The sequence below is a fragment of the Coregonus clupeaformis genome, chromosome 1 (assembly GCF_020615455.1).
Source record: "Coregonus clupeaformis isolate EN_2021a chromosome 1, ASM2061545v1, whole genome shotgun sequence".
Classification (NCBI taxonomy): domain Eukaryota; kingdom Metazoa; phylum Chordata; class Actinopteri; order Salmoniformes; family Salmonidae; genus Coregonus; species Coregonus clupeaformis.
The window spans coordinates 3,387,984-3,410,757 of NC_059192.1; the positions used below are offsets into that span (position 1 = coordinate 3,387,984).

The 22,774-nt window shown below is 43.3% G+C and overlaps 1 protein-coding gene across 2 annotated transcripts in view; it reads right to left on the reverse strand.

Moving 5' to 3' along the window:
• LOC121556619 (striatin) overlaps nucleotides 1-22,774 on the reverse strand; it is a 110,847-nt gene that overhangs the window by 61,799 nt on the left and 26,274 nt on the right. For both annotated transcript variants that reach the window (XM_041870507.2, XM_041870506.2), the window contains exon 2: nucleotides 6,930-7,033. In XM_041870507.2, the coding sequence (XP_041726441.1) occupies nucleotides 6,930-7,033 (104 nt within the window). The remainder of the gene's footprint in view (nucleotides 1-6,929; nucleotides 7,034-22,774) is intronic.

The following is a 22,774-nucleotide window of genomic DNA, read 5'->3' on the forward strand; positions in this document are numbered from 1 at the left end:
GCGCGAGAGAGAGAGGGCGCGAGAGAGAGAATAGAAATGACATCTCTACATCCTGTTCCAGAGAAAGCACGTCCATGTGGAGGGAGCGTGTCATTGTTGTTACCATGGGGATCTGCTGTTGCAGTCACAGAACAGAAAGGAGGAGGATCTATTTATTCTGCAGCTTTTCCCGGAACACAAGGGGACGAACGATCCTCCAGGATAAGACCAACCGAAACCGCTACGCTCCCCCTGAGTAACTCTGGTCCTCTTGGTGGAAGGACAGGACAGGAGTAGAGAACAGAAAGAGAGCAGTGGAGCTGTGACCTTGTCATGGTCACTGGGATCCCCCCAGGGTAAGGCAGACAGAAACCGCTCTAGGACAGGGCAGCGTCATCAGTAATCAGACACCAGATCAGAACTATCCTGCCAACGTATGCATTCCTTCCTCTGAACAGACATCACACCACCAGGGGACTCCATACCCCTGTCATCGGTCACTGTAGACCCTCTGATTTTTCTGCTGTGTTAAGTTTCATGGTCACGTGAAGACGTAGAGATGTCTTTGGCTGTCAGGCCCTCTGCCTTTATCAGTGTGGTGAATTCATGTGAAAGGTCATAGGGTCATGTGATGACGCAGGGTGCCATCAGCCATCGAGGGAACGCTTCCTTTGAAATCAAATGAAAGCTGCTATACCTGCCCGTGTTGCGCTCGCACTGCGTCACGTCCAACGCAGTGTTAAATGTTGCCACTCTTTATTTTTAAAAAAAAATAATCTTTAGTCACATCTTTTTCATTTGATTTAGTCTAGTTATTGTCAAAAAATGACGAAAACAGTGGGCCATTTTAGTCAACTAACTGCCATTTCATTTCAGTCACATCACATCAGTATCCATGTCTCAATGCTTAAGAATCCTTCTTTAACCCGTCTCCTCCCCTTCATCTACACGGATCTGAATCCTTCTTTAACCCGTCTCCTCCCCTTCATCTACACGGATCTGAATCCTTCCTTAACCCGTCTCCTCCCCTTCATCTACACGGATCTGAATCCTTCTTTAACCCGTCTCCTCCCCTTCATCTACACGGATCTGAATCCTTCTTTAACCCGTCTCCTCCCCTTCATCTACACGGATCTGAAGTGGATTTAACAAGTGGCATCAATAAGGGGATCGAGGCGTTCACCTGGATTCACCTTGGTCAGTCTGTGCAGCTGTTCTTAATGTTTTGTATACTCAGTGTACATAGCCTTTTCCTACCAACATGTTGTTCCGCATAAGATCCCGTTCTCGTCCCAACAGCAGAAACACAACCAACATAATATAATAATATTAATAACTATAAAGAATAAAAAGAATAATATAACAATTATTAGGCCATGTAACTTCCTAATCATAGATATTATATACACAAAACAAACTGATACACACAAGCAGAGAGAGCGAATAAAGTCACATTCAAAATACAGATATAGTGTAGTGGCAAGAGGAATTCAGTCAATCAATTGTTTATCCCTTTTCCTTTCTGTGCCTCCAAATGTTTACATATGGGTTACTGGCAATGTTCCCAGGGCCACGTTCAGTTGCAAAACATTCTTGAACGTTGCAGATAGAAATGTTTGTTTTACATAGCATATTTCTAAATCGGAATGTTCCGAAACATTGCGTCCTGCTGAAAGCCCCCCCAGATTGCTAGCTAATGAGGTAACACGACTGAACAAGGTGTAGTCTAAACAAATGGTTAACGGTCCAGTCCGCAAGTAGCCTAGTTTTAGAATGGTCCGGCAGTACGCTTTATGAACGCGCCGGAATTATGGGTAATGTCTTTTGAACAGTAGCCTAAGGGCTAGAATCAAGCTGCTTTCTCTGAGGAAAAAATAAATAGATTTGGCTACAGAACCTATACATTAAATACTTTTCTATAGCCTACTCGAGGGAGAGAAAAACATAGACAGACTGTTGTTTTACGATTAAACTCAATGCTGCTATTGTTTTTAGTTTGGTAAAGCAGCTTGTGTTTCTTAACCAGCCAAAGGGTTGCTAACTAGGAAGGCTGGGGGTGAAGCCTGCGCGACGTGTGCTAACGATGCTATAATCGGAGGCGGAGGCTGTCTGCACACAGTCACAGCTTTCTCCCCCGCAGCTCACCAGCTGGTGTAGGCAGTGTCTGCCAGGTGTGTGACTCTTCCTCCCAACTGCAGAACTGCGCTGCGCATCTCTGCTGCTAATAGTAATTGTGCCCATCACTGAAAAGCTCTCAATCTCGCCAAAAACTGTTCTCCAGTCCACTTAGTAGTCAGACTTTAGTCACAGAGATAGTTGTCTCGGTTTTAGTCAACTGAAATTCAAAATAATTTTTAATGTAGTTAGTTTTTTTCTGGGTCTATTTAGGCAGTTATAGTCTCGTCAATTGACACTGAAAAATAGGTGCTTGACAAAAAAAATAAAAAAAATAACACTGGTCCAATGGCAGCATGCAAAGCTTAAGAATCACTGAGGTTCAATTCTCCATGGCTGACGACGCGTGCGTTAAATTCTATCCTGTGAAGTAAATAATGAGCGATAAAGTGGATGGTTGCATCGACTAGACACCACTGGTTACTGTACTGACTACCACTGGTTACTGTACTGACTACCACTGGTTACTGTACTGACTACCACTGGTTACTGTACTGACTACTAGACACCACTGGTTACTGTACTGACTGCCACTGGTTACTGTACTGACTACCACTGGTTACTGTACTGACTACTAGACACCACTGGTTACTGTACTGACTACTAGACACCACTGGTTACTGTACTGACTACCACTGGTTACTGTACTGACTGCCACTGGTTACTGTACTGACTACTAGACGCCACTGGTTACTGTACTGACTACCACTGGTTACTGTACTGACTACCACTGGTTACTGTACTGACTGCCACTGGTTACTGTACTGACTGCCACTGGTTAATGTACTGACTGCCACTGGTTAATGTACTGACTACTAGACACCACTGGTTACTGTACTGACTGCCACTGGTTACTGTACTGACTACCACTAGTTACTGTACTGACTACCACTGGTTACTGTACTGACTACCACTGGTTACTGTACTGACTACCACTGGTTACTGTACTGACTACCACTGGTTACTGTACTGACTACTAGACACCACTGGTTACTGTACTGACTACCACTGGTTACTGTACTGACTACCACTGGTTACTGTACTGACTGCCACTGGTTACTGTACTGACTACTAGACACCACTGGTTACTGTACTGACTACTAGACACCACTGGTTACTGTACTGACTACTAGACACCACTGGTTACTGTACTGACTACTAGACACCACTGGTTACTGTACTGACTACTAGACACCACTGGTTACTGTACTGACTACCACTGGTTACTGTACTGACTGCCACTGGTTTCTGTACTGACTACTAGACGCCACTGGTTACTGTACTGACTACCACTGGTTACTGTACTGACTACCACTGGTTACTGTACTGACTACTAGACGCCACTGGTTACTGTACTGACTACTAGACACCACTGGTTACTGTACTGAGTACTAGACACCACTGGTTACTGTACTGAGACTGATGAAGTCAAGAAGCTACTAACTAGCAGAAACTCTAGGTAGCTACCTACATTGACTATGTTCAAAATGTAAACAAACAACTTGTGTAATGAGAGGATAATTTAGTACAACCACTAGCAACAATTGAATAATAACAATAAGCCATTTAGCAGACGCTTTTATCCAAAGCGACTTACAGTCATGCGTGCATACATTTTTTTGTGTATGGGTGGTCCCGGGGAACGAACCCACTACCCTGGCGTTACAAGCGCCGTGCTCTACCAGCTGAGCTACAGAGGACTTACGAAGAACTGGACTAAAGCTTTTGTACTTACGCATAATCAATGAATATGGTACAGTACAGTAGGGAAATAGAACAACACTGTCCCTCTCAAAACAACACGCTCTGTGTAGAACGTCACATTGACTCGACGCTGACAGCAAAGCGTATCGTAGGGCTGAAGCGAGTGGCGCAGTGGTCTAAGGCACTGCATCGCAGTGCTAGCTGTGCCACTAGAGATCCTAGTGCAGTAAAGCGTGTCGTGGGGCTGGGCGAGTGGCGCAGTGGTCTAGGCACTGCATCGCCGTGCCTAGCTGTCCATGGGATCCTAGTGCGGTAAAGCGTGTGTGGTGGGGCTGGGCGAGGTGGGGGCAGTGGTCTGGCACTGCATCGCAGTGCTGGCTGTGCCACTGGAGATCTAGTGCAGTAAAGGGTATGGTAGGGCTGAGGCTCAGTGGCGCCAGGGTGCATAGGCACTGCATGTCGCAGTGTCTTCAGCTGTGCCACTAGAGATCCTAGTGCAGCAAAGCGTATGGTAGGGCTGAAGCGAGTGGCGCAGTGGTCTAAGGCACTGCATCGCAGTGCTAGCTGTGCCACTAGAGATCCTAGTGCAGCAAAGCGTATGGTAGGGGCTGGAAGCGGCGTTAGGCACTGCATCGCAGGGGCTGTCCACTAGAGATCCTAGTGCAGCAAAAGGCGTATGGTAGGGCTGAGCCGGTGGCGGTGGTCTTGGCACTGCCATCGCGGTGCTGGGCTGTGCCAATAGAGATCCTAGTGCAGCAAGCGTGGTAGGCTGGCGAGTGGCGCAGTGGTCTTAGGCACTGCATCGCGTGTGGCTTGTGCCATGGTCCTAGTACAGCGTATGGTAGGGCTGAAGCGTTATGATGTCAGTGTTAGGTCAGGTGATGTGTGGGGTAAAGGCTGTGTGGTAGGGTTGGCCGGTATCCAGATTTCCGTACTGTGCCTGTGCCGTACCGGGATATACGGTATTACCGGTAGTGCACACAAGGTGCGCTATATTTTTTTGCAAACGTAAAACAAGCCCCCCAAAAAACGTCACTTACCAGAATGCTAACAAAAGTCTAGCAAAATGCTAACGGATGCTAGGTAAATGCTAACGAGCGCATGCAAAACATTCACTACTAGGACAGACAAACCCAGCTCATTAAGTTACGCAAATATCTCAAAACGCAGTTTACAGCGCCCACAAAACAATTATTAGGCAGCAGGGATCTTAATCCAGGAGGGGATTGTCTGTGTTGCTGTTACCAAGAAGCTTGATTTTACAAGCTAACGTTAGCCACTTAGCTAACATTAGCAGTTAGCAAAACCCAGCTGGAGAGAATTTATTTGGCACGTCTTCGATAGTTAACTTAATAGTTATATGATATATAGCTGGCAAACATTAATAGTGAATTTCATACAAGTGTAACTTGATCACCGCACGAAACTCCTATATTAGTTGTTCTTCTTTGCAAACAAACACATCTGTCTCAAACCGCTGTTTTGGGATACTAGTACCTACTAAATTAACAAACCAACTGCAGAACATTTAGCACATTTTAGACAGTTAACTTAACAGTTAAGATATCTAGCTGGCAAACATTTAGCTGTGAATTCCGTACTGTAATTATACTGAACAAAAATATTTCCTTTGCCAAGATAGTCTCATTGCAAAGGGTCTGAATACTTATGTAAATAAGGTATCTGTTTTTTTCTTAAATACATAAAAATGTCTAAAAACCTGTTTTCACTTTGTCATTATGGGGTATTGTGTGTAGATTGATGAGAAAAAAAATGTATGTCATCAATTTTAGAATAAGGCTGTAACGTAACAAAATGTGGAAAAAAATCAAGGGGTTTGAATACTTTCCGAAGGCACTGTATCTAAAAAAACGTTACAGTTGGCACTGCATTGTAGCAGGTAGTGTTCTCCTGGCATCTGCCAAACCCAGATTAATCCCTTGGACTGCTAGATGGTGAAGCGTGATTCATCACTCCAGAGAAAGTGTTTCCACTGCTCCAGAGTCCAATGGCGGTGAGCTTTACACCACTCCAGCCGATACTTGGCATTGCGCATGGTGATCTTAGGCTTGTGTGCGGCTGCTCGGCCATCGAAACCCATTTCATGAAGCTCCCCGACGAACAGTTATTGTGCTGATGTTGCTTTCAGAAGCAGTTTGGAACTCGGTAGTGAGTGTTGCACCCGAGGAAATACTATTTTGACGCGCTTCAGCACTCGGCGGTCCCATTCTGTGAGCTTGTGTGGCCTACCACTTGCGGCTGAGCCGTTGTTGCTCCTAGACGTTTCCACTTCACAATAACAGCACTTACAGTTGACCAGGGCAGCTTAAGCAGGGCATAAATTATACAAACGGACTTGTTAGAAAGATGGCATCCTATGACGGGTCACGTTGAAAGTCACTGAGCTCTTCACTAAGTCCATTCTACTGCCAATGTTTGTCTATGGAGATTGCATGGCGGTGTGCTCGATTGTATACACCTGTCAGCAACGGCGTGTGGCTGAAATAGCCGAATCCACTAATTTGAAGGGGTGTCCACATACTGCTGTATATATAGTGTATTCCCTGGAGTTGTTTAGCAAAATAACCTGTAGATCAATGACTGTCAACACAGTTACATGCAGTTCCACACTGAAGGAGAAGACACATCAGTTGTCACATAAGAGGTATTTTAGGTAGGAAAAGTAATACGAGGGGAAAAAATGTGAATCGGCAATTCGTAACATTTGAATAGATTTTCTGCATGCTACATTTGGATCGGTTTGAGGTCCTCCGACCGTACCCATAGCTGGCAAACTGGTTTTATAGTTCAGTCATTTATTCCAATACATTTCCAAAATATGTTCAGGATGCTAGCTAGCTACGTTTTATAGGCTCCTCACGATGAGTCGGAGCCACTTTGAGAGTCATATTCCCATTTGCCACCGCTAAAATCAATATAAATCATATATATATGTTTATTAGCTAGCGTCGAAATTTTGTCTCACATGCCACCGGAGTTTGACACTTGATAACAGTTTGCATATCAACCCCGCAAGTGATCAAAGTGGTTCACTGGGTGCTGTAACTTACCTCTCCTGTTTGAGGGCGTACTCCAGCATCTTAATCCTCCTCACCAGATCCTTCTTCAGGTTCTCCTGGCCCTTCCTCTCGCCCTGGAGGAACGCTATCTGAGCCTGGAGGAGAATCACACACTATTAAAACACACAGTATCAACAACTATACATTATCAGAGCTTTCCTCTCACCTTGCAGGAAGGCTATTCTAAGAAATTCTCTTCCCATTGCGAGCTGAATAGAATGCCGGGGAAATAGAATGCAGGGAAATAGAAGGTGGAATGCATTCTAGAGAAATGCCCTCTGCCTCAAGCAGTGATTCATGATGTGTTGATGTTCCAGGAAGTTGGTGGGAGATTGCCAACGTCAGAAATATTCAAGCTCTGGGGTGTCCAGAATACTTTGGCAGTACTGTAGTTCGTGATATAGAGAGTCTAATGTAACCCCACACAAATGTCTGGGAAACATAACTTGCAAAGAAGACCAAATGGGGCTAAAACATCAAAACAATGCATGGTATGCAAGAGAACCTGTACAATTTATTATCTAATCGCAGCTCTCTTCATCTCCATCTCCCCCTCCTCCATCCTTCCCTCCTCCATCGCCATCTCCCCCTCCTCCATCTCCATCCCTCCCTCTCTACTTCACTCCACCAGTGTCTCTTCAAATTAACCTATGGACCCGTTAAGCATGACCGGTCAAATGTATTTCCATCAATGAATAGGCTAAAAAGCCTTATTTTGCAATGGGATGTTGTTGACCAATTGTCCAGCACCAAGTTTATCGGCTTAAAATAAAAAATAAAGCCGGTTATTACACCCTGACACACAATCATATGTATTATACACCGTAAACACACGGTTCAGCACCGACCAACACTCTGGGATTCAGCCCATTAGACAGGCTACCCAGACCAACAGTCTTACCACAGGGCAGGGGAGACTCAACACCTTACAGCATAACACAGTTAAAAACAGGGAACAGTCTCCAGTCAGGAACACAACTGTCTGTCTCCACACCATTTCCTGTCTTTAGTCCGTAGCAAGTGGGCACCACAGAATCTGGGACAGCGAGACAATCCAGAAGAAAGGGAGAATTCATTCAGGTTTCTCTGAGAAAGCAGCACGGTTGTGGTCTGCAACAATGAGTCACAGCTGCTCTGCCCTGCTTCAACCAGCCTGATTTAAATAACGTGAGCTTCATTTCATCATCCACCCACCGTCCTCCAAACAGTCCCACAACATCCCTCTCTCTAGAAACACATCCAGCCACCGTCCTCCAAACAGTCCCACAACATCCCTCTCTCTAGAAACACATCCAGCCACCGTCCTCCAAACAGTCCCACAACATCCCTCTCTCTAGAAACACATCCAGCCACCGTCCTCCAAACAGTCCCACATCCCTCTCTCTAGAAACACATCCAGCCACCGTCCCTCCAAGACAGGTCTCACAACATCCCTCTCTCTAGAAACACATCCAGCCACCGTCCTCCAAACAGTCTCACAACATCCCTCTCTCTAGAAACACATCCAGCCACCGTCCTCCAAACAGTCCCACAACATCCCTCTCTCTAGAAACACATCCAGCCACCGTCCTCCAAACAGTCCCACAACATCCCTCTCTCTAGAAACACATCCAGCCACCGTCCTCCAAACAGTCCCACAACATCCCTCTCTCTAGAAACACATCCACCCACCATCCTCCAAACAGTCCCACAACATCCCTCTCTCTAGAAACACATCCAGCCACCGTCCTCCAAACAGTCCCACAACATCCCTCTCTCTAGAAACACATCCACCCACCATCCTCCAAACAGTCCCACAACATCCCTCTCTCTAGAAACACATCCACCCACCATCCTCCAAACAGTCCCACAACATCCCTCTCTCTAGAAACACATCCACCCACCATCCTCCAAACAGTCCCACAACATCCCTCTCTCTAGAAACACATCCAGCCATCCTCAGAAGTCGGACAGGCTCTCTCCATCTGGAACATAACATTTACATGCTGTATAGGCTATGCAAACTCAGTCTACAGAGAGGAGAGATTAAACCATATTCATCGTAAACTAATGATTTATCCATGAAGCTGAAGAAGTCCACGTTGGAAGCGTAGATACAACAATGCTATTCATTTTAGGTAGCGTTGGTCGGATGGTAGCGTTGGTCGGATGGTAGCGTTGGTCGGATGGTAGCGTTGGTCGGATGGTAGCGTTGGTCGGATGGTAGCGTTGGTCGGATGGTAGCGTTGGTCGGATGTATCTGCGCCAAAATTCCAGTATTTTTCATCCTATAGCTTGTTCTCCTTGCCAACGTGTTTTAAAGGACTTATTTCCATGACTGATCAATACTAATTTTCTCGATCTCGTCTCTCTGCATATAGTGAGCAATATATGTTTGGAACATCAAATGGCATAAAACAAATTAAATAAAAATTATAATAATAAAAAAATAAAAAAATAAAACATTCGGAGTATCACAATACATTTAGAATCGTGAGAATCTCGATACATATCGTATTAATCTCGAAACGACAGGGCCCTGTAGCGTCTGTGTTGCGGAGACCGCGGACGGAATCACGGAACCCAGACATTAAAACAATTCAACAACATTCAAAAATGTCTTGACCCTCAGTATGAAATCAACTAAATGTATTGACCTTAGTAGGAAATCAACTATACAGAACAAAATTATTAAAAAAACGCAACATGCAATTATTTCAAAGGTTTTACTGAGTTACAGTTCATATTAGGAAATCAGTCAATTGAAATAAGTTCATTAGGGCCTAATCCATGGATTTCACGACTGGGAATACAGATATGCATCTCTTGGTCACAGATACCTTTTAAAAAAAAAATAAGTAATGGATCAGAAAACCAGTCAGTATCTGGTGTGACCACCATTTGCCTCATGCAGCGTGACACATCTCCTTCGCATAGAGTTGATCAGGCTGTTGGTTGTGTCCTGTGGCCTGTTGTTCCACTCCTCTTCAATGGCTAAGTTGCTGGATATTGGCGGGAACTGGAACACACTGTCATACCCGTCGATCCAGAGCATCCCAAACATGCTCAGTGGGTGACATGTCTGGTAAGTAGGCAGGCCATGGAAGAACTGGGACATTTTCAGCTTCCAGAAATTGTGTACAGATCCTTGCGACATTATCATGCTGAAACATGAGGTGATGGCGGCGGATGAATGGCACGACAATGGGCCTCAGGATCTTGTCACAGTATCTCTGTGCATTCAAATTGCCATCGATAAAATGCAATAGTGTTCGTTGTCCGTAGCTTATGCCTGCCCATACCGTAACCACACCGCCACCATGGGGCACTCTGTTCACAACGTTGAAATCAGCAAACCGCTCACCCCACACGACGCCATACATGTGGTCTGCCATCTGCCCGGTACAGTTCAAACCCGGATTCATCCGTAAAGAGCACACTTCTCCAGCGTGACAGTGGCCAAAGGTGAGCATTTGCCCACAGTAGTCGGTTACGACACCGAACTGCAGTCAGGTCAAGACCCTGGTGAGGATGACGAGCACGCAGATGAGCTTCCCTGAGACAGTTTCTGACAGTTTTGCAGAAATTCTTTGGTAATTCTTCGGTTGTGCAAACCCACAGTTTCATCAGCTGTCCGGTGCCTGGTCTCAGATGATCCCGCAGGTGCAGAAGCCGGATGTGGAGATCCTGGGCTGGCGTGGTTACACGTGATTTGCGGTTGTGAGGCTGGTTGGACGTACTGCCAAATTCTCTAAAACGACGTTGGCGGCGGCTTATGGTAGAGCAATGAACATTAAATTCTCTGGCAACAGCTCTGGTGGACATTCCTGCAGTCAGCACGCCAATTGCACGCTCCCTCAAAACTTGAGACATCTGTGGCATTGTGTTGTGTAACAAAACTGAACATTTTAGAGTGGTTCTAGTGTGTGCAAAGCTGTCATCAAGGCAAAGGGTGGCTATTTGAAGAATCTCAAATATAACATATATTTTGATTTGTGTAACACCTTTTTGGTTACTACATGATTCCATATGTGTTATTTAATAGTTTTGATGTCTTCACTATTATTCTACAATGTAGAAAACAGTAAAAATAAAGAAACATCCAAACTTTTGACCGGTAGTGTACATCCAAAAAATATAAAATGTCTTCTATTTTTCCCAGACCTCAAAAGTGGTCTCCTGGTGTGGTTTAAGCGTTGTTGTGGACCTACAAAAACAACACAATTGGATGTTCTATTACGAAATGTGATTTTGAGAGCGAAAACCTGGAAAAAACTAAATGGAATCAGGCAAAAAATATTTTATAGGGCCCTAAGATAATTCCACACAATAATCAGAGATGAATGAAGAACAATATAATTACTTTAATGTCCATTGTTGCAGGGAAACTGAAATTAGTCTTTATCCAAACTCCCGAGAAACACACACAGCTGAAGTCCACAAACAGACACAGTCTAAATCTATATTCAGGATGCCATGTTGAGAAGTGCCAAAATGCTTTCACAGAGGTTGTAGAGATTGTCCCTTCTAGCCAATATTCTGATGTGGATAATCCTGGCCAGTCCTCCAGTGACTGATAGGAGACGGGAGAGGATTAGGAAGTGACAAGAGGACAGCTCTTTAGAGAATGAATTTGGCTCAGCATCCCTTCTACATCCCCAGTGTCCTCCAGAGTCCAGTGACAGAGATAGTAGGGGACTATGGAGAGAGGAGAGTATAGAAAGCAAGAGTTCTTCTTTGGCTCTCCATTCCTCCCTCCTAAATCAAACATTAACCTTGGCTGGAATGCTGCTAGGAGTCAACTGGGCCATAAAAATAAACAGGAAGAGTTTTATTACCAACATTACAGTCCTCACTCTGACTGGCTGGCTAGCTGACTGGCTGGCTGGCTGACTGGCTGGCTGACTGGCTAACTAGCTGACTGGCTGGCTGGCTGACTGGCTGGCTGACTGGCTGGCTAGCTGACTGACTGACTGACTGGCTGCTTTACCAGGCCAGAGGGTCTCCCAGTGTCAGTCCACTCCAGTTTAGAGTCCACTGACATGAAATGGTTGCATCAGACCAGATCTTGGGGGGGTTATTAAGGGGTGAGGATGGGACAGGGGTAGGTAGCTACAGTGCATTCGGAAAGTATTCAGACGCCTTGACTTTTTCCACATTTTGCTACGTTACAGCCTTAATCTAAAATGGATTAAATAAATAAAAATGAACCCTTATCAATATACACACACATGCACTGTCAACTGTGGGACCTTATATAGACAGGTGTGTGCCTTTCCAAATCATGTCCAATCAATTTAATTTACCACAGGTGGACTCCAATCAAATTGTAGAAAAATCTCAAGGATGATCAATGGAAACAGGATGCACCTGAGCTCAATTTAGAGTCTCAAAGCAAAGGGTCTGAATACTTATGTAAATAAGGTATTTCAGCTTTTTTTTATTTTTAACACAATACACAAATGTTCTAAACACATTTCAGAATAAGGCTGTAACGTAACAGAATGTGAAAAAAGTGAAGGGGTCTGAATACTTTCCGAATGCACGGTATAAGGGTACTAAGTAGATAGAGGGGTAGGTAACTATATGGTACTAGTAGATAGAGGGGTGGGTAACTATATGGTACTAGTAGATAGAGGGGTAGGTAACTATATGGTACTAGTAGATAGAGGGTAACTATATGGTACTAGTAGATAGAGGGGTAGGTAACTATATGGTACTAGTAGATAGAGGGGTAGGTAACTATATGGTACTAGTAGATAGAGGGGTGGGTAACTATATGGTACTAGTAGATAGAGGGGTGGGTAACTATATGGTACTAGTAGATAGAGGGGTAGGTAACTATATGGTACTAGTAGATAGAGGGGTAGGTAACTATATGGTACTAGTAGACAGAGGGGTAGGTAACTATATGGTACTAGTAGATAGAGGGTAACTATATGGTACTAGTAGATAGAGGGGTAGGTAACTATATGGTACTAGTAGATAGAGGGTAACTATATGGTACTAGTAGATAGAGGGTAACTATATGGTACTAGTAGACAGAGGGGTAGGTAACTATATGGTACTAGTAGATAGAGGGAGTAACATATGGTACTAGTAGATAGAGGGTAACTATATGGTACTAGTAGATAGAGGGGTAGGTAACTATATGGTACTAGTAGGTAGAGGGGTAGGTAACTATATGGTACTAGTAGATAGAGGGGTAGGTAACTATATGGTACTAGTAGATAGAGGGGTAGGTAACTATATGGTACTAGTAGATAGAGGGGTAGGTAACTATATGGTACTAGTAGATAGAGGGTAACTATATGGTACTAGTAGATAGAGGGTAACTATATGGTACTAGTAGGTAGAGGGTAGGTAACTATATGGTACTAGTAGATAGAGGGGTAACTATATGGTACTAGTAGATAGAGGGTAACTATATGGTACTAGTAGGTAGAGGGAGTAGGTAACTATATGGTACTAGTAGATAGAGGGGTAGGTAACTATATGGTACTAGTAGATAGAGGGGTGGGTAACTATATGGTACTAGTAGATGAGGGTAACTATATGGTACTAGTAGATAGAGGGTAACTATATGGTACTAGTAGATAGAGGGTAACTATATGGTACTAGTAGGTAGAGGGGTAGGTAACTATATGGTACTAGTAGATAGAGGGGTGGGTAACTATATGGTACTAGTAGATAGAGGGGTGGGTAACTATATGGTACTAGTAGATAGAGGGGGTGGGTAACTATATGGTACTAGTAGATAGAGGGTAACTATATGGTACTAGTAGATAGAGGGTAGGTAACTATATGGTACTAGTAGATAGAGGGGTGGGTAACTATATGGTACTAGTAGATAGAGGGTAACTATATGGTACTAGTAGATAGAGGGGTAGGTAACTATATGGTACTAGTAGATAGAGGGGTAGGTAACTATATGGTACTAGTAGATAGAGGGGTGGGTAACTATATGGTACTAGTAGATAGAGGGGTGGGTAACTATATGGTACTAGTAGATGAGGGTAACTATATGGTACTAGTAGATAGAGGTAGGTAAACTATATGGTACTAGTAGATAGAGGGTAGGTAACTATATGGTACTAGTAGATGAGGGGTGGGTAACTATATGGTACTAGTAGATAGAGGGGTGGGTAACTATATGGTACTAGTAGATAGAGGGTAACTATATGGTACTAGTAGATAGAGGGGTAGGTAACTATATGGTACTAGTAGACAGAGGGGTATGTAACTATATGGTACTAGTAGATAGAGGGTAACTATATGGTACTAGTAGATAGAGGGTAACTATATGGTACTAGTAGATAGAGGGGTAGGTAACTATATGGTACTAGTAGATAGAGGGGTAGGTAACTATATGGTACTAGTAGGTAGAGGGGTAGGTAACTATATGGTACTAGTAGATAGAGGGTAACTATATGGTACTAGTAGATAGAGGGGTAGGTAACTATATGGTACTAGTAGATAGAGGGTAACTATATGGTACTAGTAGATAGAGGGGTGGGTAACTATATGGTACTAGTAGATAGAGGGTAACTATATGGTACTAGTAGATAGAGGGGTAGGTAACTATATGGTACTAGTAGATAGAGGGGTAGGTAACTATATGGTACTAGTAGATAGAGGGGTAGGTAACTATATGGTACTAGTAGATAGAGGGGTAGGTAACTATATGGTACTAGTAGATAGAGGGGTAACTATATGGTACTAGTAGATAGAGGGGTAGGGTAACTATATGGTACTAGTAGATAGAGGGGTAGGTAACTATATGGTACTAGTAGATAGAGGTAACTATATGGTACTAGTAGATAGAGGGGTAGGTAACATATATGGTACTAGTAGATAGAGGGGTAGGTAACTATATGGTACTAGTAGATAGAGGGGTAACTATATGGTACTAGTAGATAGAGGGTAGGTAACTATATGGTACTAGTAGATAGAGGTAACTATATGGTACTAGTAGATAGAGGGGTAGGTAACTATATGGTACTAGTAGATAGAGGGGGTAGGTAACTATATGGTACTAGTAGATAGAGGGGTAGGTAACTATATGGTACTAGTAGATAGAGGGGTAGGTAACTATATGGTACTAGTAGATAGAGGGTAACTATATGGTACTAGTAGATAGAGGGTAACTATATGGTACTAGTAGATAGAGGGTAACTATATGGTACTAGTAGATAGAGGGTAACTATATGGTACTAGTAGATAGAGGGTAACTATATGGTACTAGTAGATAGAGGGGTGGGTAACTATATGGTACTAGTAGATAGAGGGTAACTATATGGTACTAGTAGATAGAGGGGTAGGTAACTATATGGTACTAGTAGATAGAGGGGTAGGTAACTATATGGTACTAGTAGGTAGAGGGGGTAGGTAACTATATGGTACTAGTAGATAGAGGGGTAGGTAACTATATGGTACTAGTAGATAGGGGGTAGGTAACTATATGGTGCTAGTAGATAGAGGGGTAGGTAACTATATGGTACTAGTAGATAGAGGGGTAGGTAACTATATGGTACTAGTAGATAGAGGGGTGGGTAACTATATGGTACTAGTAGATAGAGGGTAACTATATGGTACTAGTAGATAGAGGGGTAGGTAACTATATGGTACTAGTAGGTAGAGGGGTAGGTAACTATATGGTACTAGTAGATAGAGGGGTAGGTAACTATATGGTACTAGTAGATAGAGGGGGGTAACTATATGGTACTAGTAGATAGAGGGTAACTATATGGTACTAGTAGATAGAGGGGTAGGTAACTATATGGTACTAGTAGATAGAGGGGTAGGTAACTATATGGTACTAGTAGATAGAGGGTAACTATATGGTACTAGTAGGTAGAGGGGTAGGTAACTATATGGTACTAGTAGATAGAGGGGTAGGTAACTATATGGTACTAGTAGATAGAGGGGTAGGTAACTATATGGTACTAGTAGATAGAGGGGTGGGTAACTATATGGTACTAGTAGATAGAGGGGTAGGTAACTATATGGTACTAGTAGATAGAGGGGTGGGTAACTATATGGTACTAGTAGATAGAGGGGTAGGTAACTATATGGTACTAGTAGATAGAGGGGTAGGTAACTATATGGTACTAGTAGATAGAGGGGTGGGTAACTATATGGTACTAGTAGATAGAGGGGTAGGTAACTATATGGTACTAGTAGATAGAGGGGGGGTAACTATATGGTACTAGTAGATAGAGGGGTAGGTAACTATATGGTACTAGTAGATAGAGGGTAACTATATGGTACTAGTAGATAGAGGGTAGGTAACTATATGGTACTAGTAGATAGAGGGGGTAGGTAACTATATGGTACTAGTAGATAGAGGGTAACTATATGGTACTAGTAGATAGAGGGTAACTATATGGTACTAGTAGATAGAGGGGTAGGTAACTATATGGTACTAGTAGATAGAGGGGTAGGTAACTATATGGTACTAGTAGATAGAGGGTAACTATATGGTACTAGTAGGTAGAGGGGTAGGTAACTATATGGTACTAGTAGATAGAGGGGTAGGTAACTATATGGTACTAGTAGATAGAGGGGTAGGTAACTATATGGTACTAGTAGATAGAGGGGTGGGTAACTATATGGTACTAGTAGATAGAGGGGTAGGTAACTATATGGTACTAGTAGATAGAGGGGTGGGTAACTATATGGTACTAGTAGATAGAGGGGTAGGTAACTATATGGTACTAGTAGATAGAGGGTAACTATATGGTACTAGTAGATAGAGGGGTAGGTAACTATATGGTACTAGTAGATAGAGGGGTAGGTAACTATATGGTACTAGTAGATAGAGGGGTGGGTAACTATATGGTACTAGTAGATAGAGGGTAACTATATGGTACTAGTAGATAGAGGGTAACTATATGGTACTAGTAGATAGAGGGGTAGGTAACTATATGGTACTAGTAGATAGAGGGGTAGGTAACTATATGGTACTAGTAGATAGAGGGGTGGGTAACTATATGGTACTAGTAGATAGAGGGGTAACTATATGGTACTAGTAGATAGAGGGGTGGGTAACTATATGGTACTAGTAGATAGAGGGGTAACTATATGGTACTAGTAGATAGAGTGTGGGTAACTATATGGTACTAGTAGGTAGAGGGGGTAGGTAACTATATGGTACTAGTAGATAGAGGGTAGGTAACTATATGGTACTAGTAGATAGAGGGGTGGTGTAACTATATGGTACTAGTAGATAGAGGGTAACTATATGGTACTAGTAGATAGAGTGGTAACTATATGGTACTAGTAGATAGAGGGGTAGGTAACTATATGGTACTAGTAGATAGAGGGGTAGGTAACATATGGTACTAGTAGATAGAGGGGTAACTATATGGTACTAGTAGATAGAGAGGTAACTATATGGTACTAGTAGATAGAGGGGTAGGTAACTATATGGTACTAGTAGATAGAGGGGGTAGGTAACTATATGGTACTAGTAGATAGAGGGTAACTATATGGTACTAGTAGATAGAGGGTAGGTAACTATATGGTACTAGTAGATAGAGGGTAACTATATGGTACTAGTAGATAGAGGGGTAGGTAACTATATGGTACTAGTAGATAGAGGGGTAGGTAACTATATGGTACTAGTAGATAGAGGGTAGGTAACTATATGGTACTAGTAGATGAGGGGGTAGGTAACTATATGGTACTAGTAGATAGAGGGGTGGGTAACTATATGGTACTAGTAGATAGAGGGTAACTATATGGTACTAGTAGGTGAGGGGTAGGTAACTATATGGTACTAGTAGATAGAGGGGTAGGTAACTATATGGTACTAGTAGATAGAGGGGTGGGTAACTATATGGTACTAGTAGATAGAGGGTAACTATATGGTACTAGTAGATAGAGTGGTAACTATATGGTACTAGTAGATAGAGGGGTAGGTAACTATATGGTACTAGTAGATAGAGGAGGTAACTATATGGTACTAGTAGATAGAGGGTAACTATATGGTACTAGTAGATAGAGGGGTAGGTAACTATATGGTACTAGTAGATAGAGGGTAGAGTAACTATATGGTACTAGTAGATAGAGGGGTAACTATATGGTACTAGTAGGTAGAGGGGTAGGTAACTATATGGTACTAGTAGATAGAGGGTAGGTAACTATATGGTACTAGTAGATAGAGGGGTAGGTAACTATATGGTACTAGTAGATAGAGGGTAACTATATGGTACTAGTAGATAGAGGGGTGGGTAACTATATGGTACTAGTAGATAGAGGGGTAGGTAACTATATGGTACTAGTAGATAGAGGGTAACTATATGGTACTAGTAGATAGAGGGTAACTATATGGTACTAGTAGGTAGAGGGGTAGGTAACTATATGGTACTAGTAGATAGAGGGTAACTATATGGTACTAGTAGATAGAGGGGTAGGTAACTATATGGTACTAGTAGATAGAGGGTAACTATATGGTACTAGTAGATAGAGGGGTAGGTAACTATATGGTACTAGTAGATAGAGGGGTAGGTAACTATATGGTACTAGTAGATAGAGGGGTAGGTAACTATATGGTACTAGTAGGTAGAGGGGTAGGTAACTATATGGTACTAGTAGATAGAGGGTAACTATATGGTACTAGTAGATAGAGGGGTAGGTAACTATATGGTACTAGTAGATAGAGGGGTAGGTAACTATATGGTACTAGTAGGTAGAGGGTAACTATATGGTACTAGTAGATAGAGGGTAACTATATGGTACTAGTAGATAGAGGGTTAGGTAACTATATGGTACTAGTAGATAGAGGGGTAGGTAACTATATGGTACTAGTAGACAGAGGGGTAGGTAAACTATATGGTACTAGTAGATAGAGGGGTGGGTAACTATATGGTACTAGTAGATAGAGGGGGGTAGGTAACTATATGGTACTAGTAGATAGAGGGGTGGTAACTATATGGTACTAGTAGATAGGGGTAACTATATGGTACTAGTAGATAGAGGTAGGTAACTATATGGTACTAGTAGATAGAGGGGTAGGTAACTATATGGTACTAGTAGATAGAGGGTAACTATATGGTACTAGTAGATAGAGGGGTAGGTAACTATATGGTACTAGTAGGTAGAGGGGGTAGGTAACTATATGGTACTAGTAGATAGAGGGTAACTATATGGTACTAGTAGATAGAGGGGGTGGGTAACTTATATGGTACTAGTAGATAGAGGGTAACTATATGGTACTAGTAGATAGAGGGGTAGGTAACTATATGGTACTAGTAGATAGAGGGGTAGGTAACTATATGGTACTAGTAGATAGAGGGGTGTGAGTAACTATATGGTACTAGTAGATAGAGGGTAACTATATGGTACTAGTAGACAGAGGGTGTAGTAACTATATGGTACTAGTAGATAGAGGGTAACTATATGGTACTAGTAGATAGAGGGTAACTATATGGTACTAGTAGATAGAGGGGTAGGTAACTATATGGTACTAGTAGATAGAGGGGTAGGTAACTATATGGTACTAGTAGATAGAGACAATGTGTACCTCGGTGACTCCCACAACACCTTATATAAGAAAACACAGACCCACGGCTATATATACGGCTATATATACGGTATCCCCCTGTATATATAGCCTCCCTACTGTCACTTTATTTTACTTCTGCTCTTTTTTCTCAACACTTTTTTTGTTGTTGTTTATTCTTACTTTTTTTGTTAAAAATAAATGCACTGTTGGTTAAGGGCTGTAAGTAAGCATTTCACTGCAATGTCTGCACCTGTTGTATTCGGCGCATGTGACCAATAAAATTTGATTTGATTTGATTTGATATAATCAACTATAGCTACACACCCCATTAAAACACACCGTTCCCTTTGAACCTAGCAACACCCCATTAAAACACACCGTTCCCTTTGAACCTAGCAACACCCCATTAAAACACACCAATCCCTTTGAACCTAGCAACACCCCATTAAAACACACCGTTCCCTTTGAACCTAGCAACACCCCATTAAAACACACCGTTCCCTTTGAACCTAGCAACACCCCATTAAAACACACCGTTCCCTTTGAACCTAGCAACACCCCATTAAAACACACCGTTGCCTTTGAACCTAGCTACACCCCATTAAAACACACCGTTGCCTTTGAACCTAGCAACACCCACATTAAAACACACCGTTCCCTTTGAACCTAGCAACACCCCATTAAAACACACTGTTCCCTTTGAACCTAGCAACACCCCATTAAAACACACCAATCCCTTTGAACCTAGCAACACCCCATTAAAACACACCGTTCCCTTTGAACCTAGCAACACCCCATTAAAACACACCGTTCCCTTTGAACCTAGCAACACCCCATTAAAACACACCGTTCCCTTTGAACCTAGCAACACCCCATTAAAACACACCAATCCCTTTGAACCTAGCAACACCCCATTAAAACACACTGTCCCTTTGAACCTAGCAACACCCCATTAAAACACACCGTTCCCTTTGAACCTATTAACACCCCATTAAAACACACCGTTCCTTTGAACCTAGCAACACCCCATTAAAACACACCAACCCTTTGAACCTAGCAACACCCCATTAAAACACACCAATCCCTTTGAAACCTAGCAACACCCCATTAAAACACACCAATCCCTTTGAACCTAGCAACACCCCATTAAAACACACCAATCCCTTTGAACCTAGCAACACCCCATTAAAACACACCAATCCCTTTGAACCTAGCAACACCCCATTAAAACACACCGATCCCTTTGAACCTAGCAACACCACATTAAAACACACCAATCCCTTTGAACCTAGCAACACCCCATTAAAACACACCAATCCTTTGAACCTAGCTACACCCCATTAAAAACACACCAATCCCTTTGAACCAGTAGGGAGAGACGAGTGTCGCTAATAGCTATTGCTATCTGCTGATGCTCATTCGGTAAATAGGCTGTGTACCTAATCACTTAACAGAAACCTCACATTCCACACCACCTCAAGGCAAAACATTTCAACGAGATAACAGGATAGGATCCCAGCTAGGTTGAGTAGTTTCTATCAGACAGGATCCCAGCTAGGTTGAGTAGTTTCTATCAGACAGGATCCCAGCTAGGTTGAGTAGTTTCTATCAGACAGGATCCCAGCTAGGTTGAGTAGTGTTGTACATTCCAGACATGTTTTCCTCTCATCTAGTTCTGCGTCATTACAGAGAGGCGTGGAACACAATGAACCCATTTAGGGCCGACACAGACAACCGTGTTAAAACCACCCAGGCCCAGCACATCTCTCACTGGACAGGCCCAGCACATCTCTCACTGGACAGGCCCAGCACATCTCTCACTGGACAGGCCCAGCACATCTCTCACTGGACAGGCCCAGCACATCTCTCACTGGACAGGCCCAGCACATCTCTCACTGGACAGGCCCAGCACATCTCTCACTGGACAGGCCCAGCACATCTCTCACTGGACAGTCTAACTCAGACACAGACTGAGCTCACTCCATCCACTCACTCACGTCATCCACTCACTCCTCCTACTATGCACACACAGATTCAAACACACAGCCTCCCATCAACCTCCCCCTTAGTGGTGAAACACAAAGGCTGAAGCCTCATATTTACAATGCAAACAGCCTCTCTCTCTGTGAATAGAGAACACGGGGGTTAGCTGTTATGTAGCCCGCCACCGTCACAGTTACAGCACAACACAACACACAGAACGCCACCGATGTGTCACCTGATAACAGGCCACCTACATTCCACTCTACCAGAAGACTGACGAGAGATGAAGCAAAACAGGAGCGAGATAACAGGAGTTTAACCAGGACAGCACAGACGGACTGGATCATCCACATCACCACACATCTAACAAGAGATAACAGGAAACACAAGCCGTGACAGGAGGATGTGGCCTACAGCATGTTGGCTTTATGTCAGATTAATAAGAACACTGCTTCCTTAAGTGGATTTATTTAGACGTAGTGTCGTAGCTAACAAAGCAGACTGTAACTGTGGTCAGGACAGTTCTCCCTGGCACTGATTGATGAGGTAGAGTACAGTTACACTGACTGGTGTGGACCAGAGCCAGGGAGGCACTGATCCAGTCAGTCTGCTTCATCATCAGCCCTGTAGTGGATCTGACCCAGCAGAACTCCCTCTCTCCCTATGGGCCCGACCAGGTGCTGCCTCTGCATCCCTCTAACCCGGCAGACTGTGGCTGGCTACCTCGGCAGCCATCTACAACCCTCTGTAACCCAATAACCCGGCAGACTGTGGCTGGCTACCTCGGCAGCCATCTACAACCCTCTGTAACCCAATAACCCGGCAGATTGTGGCTGGCTTCCTCGGCAGCCATCTACAACCCTCTGTAACCCAATAACCCGGCAGATTGTGGCTGGCTTCCTCGGCAGCCATCTACAACCCTCTGTAACCCAATAACCCGGCAGATTGTGGCTGGCTACCTCGGCAGCCATCTGCCTGTGGGAGGGATCTCTGCCAGGACTATCTGATCCCCACTCTGAAGAGATCTCTCTCTGCCAGGAGGACTCATATCTGTCAACAGCCATAAGGAGAAGGTCAACGGTATCTAAAGGCGTCTGCATGCTTCCCATCCGAAATAGTTTGTGCATACAGTGAGCGAAAAAAGTATTTGATCCCCTGCTGATTTTGTACGTTTGCCCACTGACAAAGACATGATCAGTCTATAATTTTAATGGTAGGTTTATTTGAACAGTGAGAGACAGAATAACAACAAAATAATCCAGACAAAACGCATGTCAAAAATGTTATACATTTATTTGCATTATAATGAGGGAAATAAGTATTTGACCCCTCTGCAAAACATGACTTAGTACTTGGTGGCAAAACC